Here is a 12,323-nt window from a genome sequence, read left to right as displayed (position 1 = left end):
AAAATATAGTGTGGCATCTTGTGCACCAGAATCTTCCTGTCTTTGTAGTCAGAAACAGAGGTGCTTTCCTGCTGACGTGGTATGGCTGCTGCAGAGTTTATAGGATAGATCTGGGTTTTTAATCCAGAGAAAGAAAAATTTTTAATAGATCAACTGACTGTATAAAATATGCCAAATTTTTACCATAAGGTTGTAAATTCTTTAAGGAGACAGTTTGGGCTCCTGGTGGTTGCCAGACTGGTCCTAAGAAACTTTGGGTACCAAACATACTGCTCAGGAAATGTTTTCCCCCTTCTTGCTGTTGGAGACACAAACTTGCAATCCTTTCCCATCTGTATCTTCTCTACAGCACTGGTCTATATCATGGAAAAAGGAAAATAATTATTCTTGCTCTTTCTGAAAATGATTTTCAGTTTCTGCCCTAATTTGTTGGTTTACAAAAATTAAAGAGCTTTTGGCTCTGCAAGACAACTCTGTGTTACTTATTCAGTTGTCTTTTTTCGGTGTTAACCTATGGTACATGAGCAGTCCTGGTTTCATGAAGTACCAGTCAAAGAAATCCTGTGTTAGGTTGTGTGTGGGATTAAAAAAAAAAGGGGGGGGGAAGGCATTGCCCCTCCCTCAGCTTGAAAAACCTAAGGTTTCAAATTAAATCCACTTTATTAATGAAGAGATACATGTCTTGTGTAGAATGCTACTTCCTAAATGCTTTATACTTGTTGCTTTCATCAGCTAAATAACGTTTTCCTACTAAACAGACCCAGCTGTACTACTTGATGATTTTAATTGTCCTTTCCATATACTAAACCTCTAATGCCATTGGTCCTACCTCACCAGTTGTTTTCTCAACTCGCCCATCATCATGTTGGATAAGATTTCTCAGCTTGTTTGGTTTGTATTCTGGTGTAGCACTCCCCCTCCTGGTACAGTTGTGTTCATCTGACAATCTGAGAGTTTACTGTGAAAATGTGGGCCAAATATAGGTAATTCAATTTAAGAATCTTCTGGACAAGGGATTTGGGACTTCCTTGGAATATGTAAGTTGTTTCTATAAAGTTTTTCTCTTTTTCTTTAAGGTGGAATTTCAGCGTTGGTCACTTTGAGCTGCGCTATGTTCCAGATATTGAAACTAGAGCAGGATATATTGAGAGCAATTTTAAATCAAATATGAACAAGGAAGAAACAAAAATTATTTCAGATGTGGATGAGCAGGAAGCCATGATGAAAGATACAGTGATAAAGGTCTCAGTAGCTGATTGGAAGGTGATGGCTTTTAACAAACAAGGAGGACATCTGGAATGGGAATACCAGGTAGGGGAAAAGACAGAATATTAAATGTTACAAAAGTAGAAGTTTTGCAGCATCATAGATGAGCTCTTTCATCTTGGGTTTCAGGTGCTGTCTTTGTAAAGAAGCACACATCTGCTTGTAATTTTTTTTGACTGAAGTTCTGACTTTGAGCTGCTACATCTGTTACAAAAACTAACCCAAGGAATTTAAGCACATTGTTTAGCATTATTCTTACATAATATCTAGTTAATACAACATTAATTTTCCAGTTACCTCTCTTTTCTTCAGTTTTGCACTCCAATTGCTTCTGCATGGCTGGTTAAGGATGGCAAAGTAATTCCAATCAGTCTCTTTGATGACACAAGTTACACTGCAAACAATGAAGTATTGGAAGATGAGGAAGATCTTGTGGAAGCTGCCAGAGGGGCCACAGAATCCAGTGTCTATTTGGGTGAGACACTGACTGCAGCATTTTCTGTAGTAAATGTTATTCTTTTCTCTGTGGAGGTCGTAATAAAGCAGATCTTTCTGTACTGCTAGATTACAATTAAGAGTTGCTGTAACATGTCCAGTCTGATATTCTGCATAATGAAAGCTGTTAAATTCAACCCACATTGCTTTATAAAGCCCCAAAATTGAGGCTTCAATAACATATATCCTAAAAAGGCACCTTGACTTGATTTAAAGACTTCAAAAGGTAGAGATATGTTCTCATCTCTTCTAGCCTGCTCTGGTCATCTTTGCTGTTGTCATTCACAGTTAGAGTTCTGTGTACCCATCTTGGAAATTCTGACAATTACAGAAGGTATGGCATGCCTTTGGCTATGGCAGAATTTAGTATCTATGACTGTTTAGCCTAAACAGTGATAGTTAAAAGATTGATTTTTTTTTTCTTTCTTTTTTTTTTCTTTTTCAAAACCAAAACATTTCAAAACCATAAATCTTTCCCATTTTGATTCTGAAACATTCACTGCTTTGTAGTTTCAGTACATTGGAGATGATTGAAAGTCTTGAAACTTTTAAAGATAGGTTTATAGTTAACAAGGCAGTCTTACTGCTCTGTAAGCAATAAGCAGGATCTCCCTCCAAGCACGCTAATTTGTTTCATTCATTTTTTCCTCTACACTGATTATGTTAACTTACCATGAAGAAATTTCAGTTAAGATTTTATGTGACTAAGTTTTCATCCAGCTGTCAGAATTCATTTGATGTGGTTTGTGACAATTTGAAAGAGTGGTCCCAGGTCCTTCTTCCTCTCAGCTGTCTCTGGGAGGTAAACATGCTTTGGTTTTCTAAGACTTTGTTTGCCTTAGCCTTTTTCTAGAAGTCTTTACACCTTGTAGCTTTCCTGTTAGTGGTTACACAGATAAAGTATAACAATAGGAAGAAGCCAGATTGTTCCAGCCTTCCTGGTAATGGCTGTTGAGGAGTAATCTGTACCAGCGTTAACAAGGGTAGGAAGTTTGAAAGAAGTCTTACCTATGCAAAGCCCAAGCTCTTTATAGCTCTTAAAAACTGCTGGCATTTTTCTGTAGCACCAGCTCTCCAACAGTGAAAATGAGATGTCCTGGTGTCTTGCTTTTCTAGAACAGAGGGAACATATTACTGGAATTTGTCCAGCCTAGCAGTCAGAATCAGTATCTCAGATTCTTAGAATATAAAGAAACATTTTCGGAAATGTTTTTAACCATGTATTTTAACTGGGCAATTTTATTCAGGAGTGAAGAGAATGAGATCTTAAGACTAATATGCTCTCTGGTTCATTACTTAGGTATGTACAGGGGCCAGTTGTATCTTCAGTCATCAGTCAGAATTTCTGAGAAATTCCCAACCAACCCAAAGGCTCTGGAATCCAGGAATGATAATGCAATTATTCCTCTCCCCAAAATCAAATGGAAACCTTTAATCCGTAAGTAACAATTCAGAGTTTCATTTACTGTCTTAGCTCTGAAAAGACAGGATATCTTTCTGATTTCCAATATGTTCCAAACTAGTCAAATGCTTCCAGCTGTAAACCAGTTCAGGAACTATCTCTGTGCTTTATTAATAGTTTAATTTTTTTCTAATTAAATGTTTAATGTCTGCTTTCTTTTAGTATGGATTTGACAGGGTCTTTTTTAGTAATGAAGTGTTGGGTGTTCTAAATCAAATTTTTCAACAAAAAGAAGTAGGTTTTTTTGCAGTGATGTGAATATGAGTGAATTGACTTGTCCAAAACTAGTATTTTGGCAAGGGGGAGAGGTGTTAAGTAACTGTTACCTTAAAATACCCTTCTTAATGGTTCCTTGGATTAATTTTGGTTCTCATGATCTGGTCCAAGAGACGTTTTCTAAGATTATGTAATTGGAGTTCTCATTAAATTAATACAAGAACAGAATTTCTATAACAATTCAGCTCAGAAAATTGTGTCATTTGTATGCTTAGATTCTCCTTCCAGGACTCCAGTGTTGGTGGGGTCTGATGAGTTTGATAAGTGTCTCAGCAATGACAAGTATTCTCATGAAGAATACAGTAATGGAGCACTTTCAGTTCTGCAGTATCCATATGGTAGGTGGAAGTTCCAAATTTTGAACTGTTTCAAATAGCCAGGTTTGCCCATTTATTATCTGTGAAATTCAATAAATGGCCATATGTTTGATCTTAAATATGTGTATTTTTTTAACATTTAATGAACTGGGAAATTATTGCCCAAACTAGGATTTCCAAATTGCGGTGTATGTACAATTAGTGCCACACAAAGCACTTCTGAGTGCCAGAAATTCCTACTGCAGAGGTATTGTGTGTACTGCCATTGCCACTGATAGTTGGTCCGAGAGGAAAAAGCTTGTGAATTATTTTTTTCAGAATTTGCTAACAGTGCTAGAGTCTCAGCCTGGAGGTATAAAGTTTTCCATATGGAAGATACTCTGGTTTAAAGCTATCAGTGGTCAGGCCTTCTGGAGTAGTAAACTTTGATGGGAGGCCTAGCTGCCATGGAGTCCACAACATTGATTAACTGAATTTGCTTATGTGCCGTTTAAAATCATGGGGCATGCAAACAAAAATACCATGTGTCTCTTGAGGAAACCTATTAATGAGAAGACAAAATTGTTTTGTAATTACCTGCAAATAAACCTATGCCCTCTTTCTGTCTTTTATACACAGATAATGGTTATTACTTACCCTACTACAAGAGAGAGAGAAATAAACGTAGCACCCAGATCACTGTCAGATTTTTTGATGATACAAATTACAAAAACATTCGCAAAAAAGATCCTGTTCTTCTGCTTCACTGGTGGAAAGAAATTGTTGGCACCATTGTATTTTGCATTGTGGCCACAACTTTTATAGTACGCAAACTCTTCCATCCCCATCCTTACAGCAGAGTAAGTATTTTTTTCTGAATATAGAAGGTATTATTCTAGCTTTTTCTTTTGGTTTTGAGTCTGCAATGAGTAGTATTAATAAGTTAATAACTAATGAGATAACAAAATCAAAAGTCTAAATTTATTCTTTAATCTATCCGTGAAGGCTGTCAGCTGCCATGTACAATTTGCTTGACTGCTTCGGCAAGCAGATTAGACTGCTTCAACCTTATCTGACGTCTTTGGAGATATTTACACTGAAATTATTGAATGTCATATCTAGGGTTACAAACTGGTCTCAAGTACTCAAGGAGCTGAATTTTTTTGTTTGGTTGGTTTTTGTTCTTGTTTTGGTAACCTTTGTTAGCTGCGGAAGGAATCTGAAACACAGTGTCAGACTGATAGTAAATATGAGCCCACCTGTGGAGATGTTAAAGACAGCAGCTGGAGTGATGTCAAGAACTCTGGATACGTGTCAAGGTGAGCTCAGTTCAACACAACATGTATAGGGTTTTCAGTCAGTGTGACAACTAATACTATCTGGAGGAAAAAGTAGGTGTTCACTTGTTCTTACCTGTCCTAGTCCTCTGATTTCACAGGATAATCGGCAACTGACACAAATAACCCTGTCACCCCATTACTGATGGGAGATTGCCGTTACAATTAGTCTAAGCAGTCTTGGAGAGTCTACAGGATACCTGTGATCAGGAACGTTGCTCTCGTATTGCCTGCTGATATGTGAAATGGAAGATTGATTCTCGAAGGTCTCAATCAGTCTTTACTCCCTCTGTTTTTGTGTTTATGGATTAAAGCAGAGAAAGACAATTGCAGATGGAAACTGATGATGTTTTATATACTCTGCAGAAAAAGCAGACTATATTTGGAACAAAGTTTTGTTGCTGTTACGAAGGAGTTGGTTAAGACAGAAGGGTGTGTAGGGCCATGTCATGATACTTTGAAGAAAATGTGACTATTTCCTGTACATTTGTAACTCACTGAAAGTAAGAACTAGAGTATTTAAAATGAGAAAGAGTAAGATAGTGAGATTTAAGAACACTGATGTTTCAGAAGGGATGCTTAGAGGGACTAGTTGCAAAAGTAGTTATTTGGGGTGGGGTTAAAGGCAAATCATGACTTAGAAAATACTTAGATGTCACCACCTAGTTTGGGTATAGAAACTTGGGCTACAGATTCAAGGTCCATGATCCAGTAAGCATGCAACCTGATATTCTGAAAAACTGCCTCAGTTTGTTGTGTGCATGCATAATGGATCCTGCTGGGTTGTGATACACGCTGCATAATCAGCAATTGTCCATTTCATAAATAGGTAACCATCTGATTGCCTCAGTGGGTGAGCAGGGAAAAAAGATAAGAAACGCTTTGAGTTGTTCATTGTGTTTTGCCTGTACAGAAATATTTTACTCTTAGTCATAAATTACCTTATTTTTAAATGACTTTATTTTTCAATTTTTACTAATGCATTTTTCTCCTCTATCCTCCCTCCATTCTTCTGTCCCTTCCTCACGCCCTTTTCCTCCTAGATACCTGACAGATTTTGAACCAATTCAGTGTCTGGGTCGTGGAGGTTTTGGAGTAGTTTTTGAAGCCAGAAATAAAGTGGATGACTGCAACTATGCTATCAAACGTATCCGTTTACCTAACAGGTAATGAATGAGCTTGTTGCAATATAGGAGGAGTAATGAATTGAATGGTGGGATCCCATCCTACACTGAACCATCTGTTCCTGAACTGATTTCCCAGATACTACGTTAGGATGAATGGCATACTTTTTAATGGGGGGGCTGACTTAGTTTTGGCATCAAGAATTTGGCATATGTAATCGCAGCAGAAGGGTGACCTGCTTGGCTAAAATTCTTGCATAGCAGAACCCTTGTGAGGATGCTGCGGCTACATGGGAACTCCTTTGATTTCCTTGATGAATAGAGCCTTTGATAACAGGACCAGTTATTTGTAGCGCTGTTAATTTGCCTCTCTCCTTCCTCTCCTTACCTCTCCTACTCCACCTTCTCTTTCTTTTCTCTCTCCTTCACCAGCTTTTCTGACTCCATTTGTCCATTTGTTTCATTTTTCTGGTCCCACAACCCCTACCTTTTCTTTCAGTCATAGGTGGTCAAGCCATGCTGCTGAATTACCCTACACAGAGCTTGCAGCAGTTCCTTTTAGTGGGAGATGGGAGACACTGCTTCTGGAAATCTCAAGTTAGAACAGCAACAGGCAGGCCAGTAGAGGGAGGGGGTAAAGCTATGAAATCTAGAATTACTATTTTTTTGAATGTGTTAAATAAGCGTGACTATTTAAGATTAAAGGTTTTGCTCAGACATTTAAGGTAGCCTAAATTCTTCTTTTTCAAGCATACTCAAACCCATTAAATAAAACCATCTGACTTCATTTGATCCAGTTACGGTCATATGAAGAGAGATTATTTACTTCAATAACATACCAGGCTACCTGCTTTCCTGTCCGTAGAATGGAGATAGTATTTACGCAGTCTCCTTTACATTATGCCAATTAAAAAAGAAATACTAAGGTATTACTGTCTGTCTTCTTTTGTGTCAGTGTCTTCTACATCCCTGTAGAATATTGCTGTTAGTGGTCTTTTTTCTATCCTTGTAAACAGTTGAGAGCAAGGTGAACCTTTTCTTCTCAGTTTTGCTGCCTGTAATTATTAGAAAAGGGATAACTAAATACTAAGCCGTTATGAGCACGTACTGCTCCTCCACACTTCTAACCTAAAGGAGTTACTCTGGGGAATATAAGACATATCTGTCTTTTGTTGTGAAGAGTAATACTACTGGCCTGGTTTATACTGGGCTAGCTTTGATTAAATTCCTTTGCAGAAATTTCTGTACTATGCTGTTGCTTTATGTGACCATGTCTCTGTCGTTCTCCTCACCCCAAATTGTAGGGAGCTGGCTCGTGAAAAGGTGATGCGGGAAGTCAAAGCGTTAGCTAAACTTGAGCATCCAGGTATTGTTCGGTATTTTAACGCGTGGCTGGAAGCTCCACCTGAGAGATGGCAGGAAAAGATGGATGAACAGTGGTTAAAAGATGAAAGGTAACTTGTGGGTTTTTTTTAACAACTGAATTTGAGATTGTACATCAACAGAATGGGAGAACTGGTAGATGATCCAGGAAGATGGAGAGGCTATGTAGGAAAGAGATGGTTATTAACTTAGCCTGTCAACTTTTCAATTGAACAAGGTAAAAATGTATCACACTTGTGCGTGGTGTCTTTTGATTTGAGTCCTCTGTTGTGTTAAGGTCCTTCTTTCACTTAGGAAACATCTTGTACTTCTTAATTTAACTTCTGTAATTGAATCTTTGGGTGGTTGGAAGGTTGGAGCATTGCTACTGTGATTCAATTTTAAGCTTTGGCATCTTTGTCCTCTTTGTTCCTTTCCACTGCTTTCCTCCTCTTTGTTGTCTTGGTTTAGATGGATCTGATTCAGTACTGCAATGCTTCAATGAATTTATTTCAGCAGGAATATGTGAGGGATAATCAGAGTGACAATTTATAAAGCTTGGTAGAAGTAGATTAAAAATGGAAAATTAGATAAAGGAGTTAAATGATGTTAGGAGAAAGGAAAAAGTGGGTGTATGTTAGCATTTAAAGAATGAGGCCTAATACAAGACTATTTAGTGGTCTCATAATAACATCTTAACATGCCTAACAATTTTTAGAATTGAGCGACCTTTATATTTCAGGCATCAAATTACTATTTCACAGCTGTAATTCTTCCAAGGCACTTTAAATAGTTATTGCAATGCATGTTCTAAAGGACTGAATTTTTTCAAGCTGAAGATGAGCCTGATTGCACATTGGGAATCCAGGCAGTAGAGCTTGCTAAATTTTCCTTTTATCAACACTCTTGTCTCAGTGAGAAAACATCATCCTTGCTAAGAAAAATGGATGCTAAATCCTGGTTATTAGTGATTCCCACACTTGGGTAGTCATTTACAATTATGGCATGACACAGTTCTCAGAGATAGCAGTTGTTAAAACCTGGGCTTCTGAAAATGCATTTCTGGTGGAATTAAGTTCTGTAGTATTGATCTCTCGATTTTGTTCTTCTAGCACTGATTGGCCACTCAGTTCTCCCAGTCCGATGGATGTCCCATCATTTAAGATCAGAACAGAGCCATTTTCTACAAAGGAGCACATTGAAGTTATTGCCACTTCATCAGAGAGGGTAAGGTCTGTGGGAATACCCTGTGGTCAGTCCGATTCGTCTGGAAGCCAGTTTTCTCCTCTGGAATTTTCTGCCATGGACAACAGGGACAACCAGTCAGAAGATCCGCTATTAAACCTTCAGGACAGCGTCCTTACAGGCTGTGATGTAGAAGACAGTACTATCAACAATAATGAGCTGGATCACTCCTTGGAAATTTGCTCTTCAGCTGCTCCTGTTGTACACCTGAGGGAAGGGACCTCCTCTTCTATTGTGTTTGAGGATTCTGGTTGTGGAAATGCTTCTAGTAAGGAGGATAAAGTTGATGTTTCGCACGATGAGAGTCTTCCTGAGGGAAAGGCAAAAAGTACAAAGGAATCTGATAACAAGAAGTCTGCTTCAGGAAGTCCCCTCTCTGTTTCTCCACCAAGGCCAACAAGTTTAAGCCTGGACCTTTCTAAAAATACTGCAGAAAAAGTCAAGCCCACCTCTCCAAAGGTGTATCTTTACATCCAGATGCAGCTCTGCCGGAAAGAGAACCTTAAAGACTGGATGAGCAGAAGATGCATGATAGAGGAGAGGGAAAGGACAGAGTGTCTGCAGATATTTCTGCAGATAGCTGAAGCAGTTGACTTTCTGCATAGCAAAGGATTAATGCACAGGGATCTCAAGGTTTGTATTCTTAGTTTACTGTAGGAAATGTTGGGGTTTGTTTTTGGTTTTTGTTGTTTTTTTTTAATTTATTTATTGGCATGATCATCACTGAATGCCTGAGCTTTCCAAATTCTGGTTGTAACTGGTTAGTTATCTCACTGGCTGTGTCTTACAGGCAAATTTTTTTTGGTTTAGTACTGTGAGATTATCTTTGGAGCTATCGTAACTTGAATTATTTGTACCCAAAGTATCATGCAAAAGTCTGGTGCTGAAACACATGGACTGACTCAAATGTCATCACAGGGTAACTGTCCCTCCACTGCATTGCAAACTTGAGCATCAGCAATTCCAAACTTGGCTGCTCCTAATACAGCAGTGCTAGGCTGTTTTAGCTCAGTGTCAAGTTCTGCTTCAAACTGACAGATCATGAGTGTGTGGATACAGGTAAATTTTTTTTTTTGGGGGGGGGGGGGGGGGATGGAGTAATATGGCACTGGAGACAAATCCTGCTAAAATAGTTGTCTCTTATCAGTGACCTCAACATGGGTGTTAAAAAAGCTGAGTTAACATATCTACAATAATCTGGAAGTGCAGTGCTCCAGGAAATAAACATTAATCATTCATTATTGCAATTAAAGTTTTTCTTACAGCAAGACTACTTGTACCTGGCACAGATCAGTTGCATTTGGTTTATAGCATTTTTAATTCAGGTTCTTTATACAGGGTTGTTCGTTGCTGAACTGTGTGGCAGAGAAAGCTATTTTGGATCTATCTTGTTCTACAGTTTCAAGTGAAGCAGATAATTGGCAGTGTTAAGTTTACGGGTGGAATTGATGATATTAAAGGTCTTTTCCAACCTAAATGATTCTATGATTCTAATTCTGGTATTTTCCTTCTTTCTATAGCAATACTGCCTAGGAGCGGTGGTGTTACTCCTGGTTGGAGGAAGTAAAAATTAAGTTATTACTCCTCTAGGATTGAAATATAAACTGTCCTGGAGTTGAATTCCAAGTCAGTGCCAACTATCACAATGTAGCTTTCTGAAGAATTTGTAATCTTTTTAACATCTGATAACATCCAGACAGTTAAGACTGGGAAAGGTGATTTTCACCTCCTGGCGTTTAACATTAACTGAAGTCAGGAGTAACTTTTCATAGCTTTTCTTTCATTTTTGCTTCTGATACTATGTTAGTGCCTAATATTGCTGGAACTTTTAGCACTGGAAGTGTCAGTATGTGTTACCAAATACCAGAATTTAATTAAAGAGCCCAGGTGAAATTAGTCTTAGTATTATAAGCTTTGAGAAATGGATTGCTTTTGCCAAACAGTGGAGAGGCAGTTCCTGTTTCTCTTTGCTTATTTGAGGAGGCATTAATACCTACCTCAATGGAGTTAAATACTGAAATGATTATAACCATTGTTGTAGCTTCTCAGATGGTAATCATTTGGTATCAGTAGAAACAAAAGATGAAAATGCCATCTCAGATGTGGCAGTAAAAGGGGACTCAAATTCAGTAACACTGAAGGGATATGTCAAAGTTGGAAAAACTCATGAACCCATCCAAGTATTTTCTTTCCCATCAGCATTAAGCAATTACCTTGAACCAGTTATCTGAAAAATCTTCAGTGCTTGAGAAACTGACCAGAAAAGTAATTAAATCCCTATACTAATATGTTGCTAGACATGTTAATTAATAACCTTTCTTAACAGTACTGTCAGTTGTAACTCTCTACAGTCTTTACTGAGATCACTGTTCAGTAAAGCTTATGTAGATCTTCCCTTAAAGCTGTATTAGTCTTAATCAGCGATTGTGTAGTGTTTTGTTGGAACATCTTAAAAGTTCAATATTGGCAGCAATTTGAAAAAGAGATTTCATTTTGTTTACTTGGTATAAACAACTTGGAAAGGCTCTCCCTGAACGAAAAACTTCCTGCTTCAGAAAACTTCCCATGCGTGTATAGATGTTATTCTTGGATCCTGGAAGTTTGTCTGTTACCTGTTAATCTGGTCAAAACAACAGCCAATATATTTAATGTTTTTCTGTAACTTTCAGAAGCTCCTAGGAACATATCTCACCTAATCTTGTAATTTGTCCAAGAGACTGGTCATGCAACTCAGTAAGTTCATGCCAGCACTAATAAGCAAATAACCTGCAAAGATGTTTTCTTTGCTAGAGGCAGAGCTACCTGATAGCAGAAGCCAGTTCTTGCTCCCATTGGCACCAGCAAAAACTCATTGACCTATGTGAAAATAAATTTGTATGCATGCATATTAAAAGATTCAAGAAGATCTTTTAAATATTTTCTATCAACAGTGCACACTGAGATGCATTGATGAGGCTCCTACTAATCAGAGATACCATAATGACAAGATGGCAGGAATTTGGGTAGGCAAGTGAATAGGTCGCAGTTCAAATTCTTTTGGAGAAAATCAAGTACAGAAGCAGAAATCTGTCTGTGAAGTGAATTTATTGTTATTCCCAGGATAAGTTGTCGGTCATGCTTGACAGCTTAAAAGAAATTATGCGTTCCATAGAACTGCAAGAACAGTCTTAGATACATTTCGCAGCATTAATTGAATTAAACAGTAGTCTTCCAGATGTGAGTTGCTTATTCATATCTGTGAAGAAAATGGGAATTCTTATTCTGATTGAAGAATCTGGAGAGAAATTTCTTTGTGCAAGTGGCAAGATAACTAAACTAGAGAGTGGTTGTGTTCTTCTGATTTAAATCAAAACTGTGCATCTGCCTTAGACTTCCTCTTTCCGAATGTGGACTTGATGGCTTATTTTTGCTGACAGTTTCTGATAGCAGAGAGGCCATTCTCCTTAATTTGTAGAAACTA

General features: G+C 37.9%; 1 protein-coding gene across 1 annotated transcript in view; it reads left to right on the top strand.

Annotated features, from left to right (window-relative positions):
• The window catches only part of EIF2AK3 (eukaryotic translation initiation factor 2 alpha kinase 3), a 44,619-nt gene that overhangs the window by 25,107 nt on the left and 7,189 nt on the right, over nucleotides 1-12,323 (top strand). Inside the window, exons 5-13 of the mRNA XM_049834414.1 lie at nucleotides 1,077-1,311; nucleotides 1,579-1,741; nucleotides 3,062-3,199; nucleotides 3,715-3,837; nucleotides 4,435-4,655; nucleotides 5,002-5,114; nucleotides 6,176-6,298; nucleotides 7,561-7,710; nucleotides 8,731-9,496. Coding sequence (XP_049690371.1) covers nucleotides 1,077-1,311; nucleotides 1,579-1,741; nucleotides 3,062-3,199; nucleotides 3,715-3,837; nucleotides 4,435-4,655; nucleotides 5,002-5,114; nucleotides 6,176-6,298; nucleotides 7,561-7,710; nucleotides 8,731-9,496 — 2,032 coding nt within the window. The remainder of the gene's footprint in view (nucleotides 1-1,076; nucleotides 1,312-1,578; nucleotides 1,742-3,061; nucleotides 3,200-3,714; nucleotides 3,838-4,434; nucleotides 4,656-5,001; nucleotides 5,115-6,175; nucleotides 6,299-7,560; nucleotides 7,711-8,730; nucleotides 9,497-12,323) is intronic.

This window comes from Accipiter gentilis, chromosome 3, assembly GCF_929443795.1.
Source record: "Accipiter gentilis chromosome 3, bAccGen1.1, whole genome shotgun sequence".
Classification (NCBI taxonomy): Eukaryota; Metazoa; Chordata; class Aves; order Accipitriformes; family Accipitridae; genus Astur; species Astur gentilis.
The sequence above is the reverse complement of the archived record's forward strand: the minus strand, read 5'-3'. Positions and strand labels throughout refer to the sequence as shown.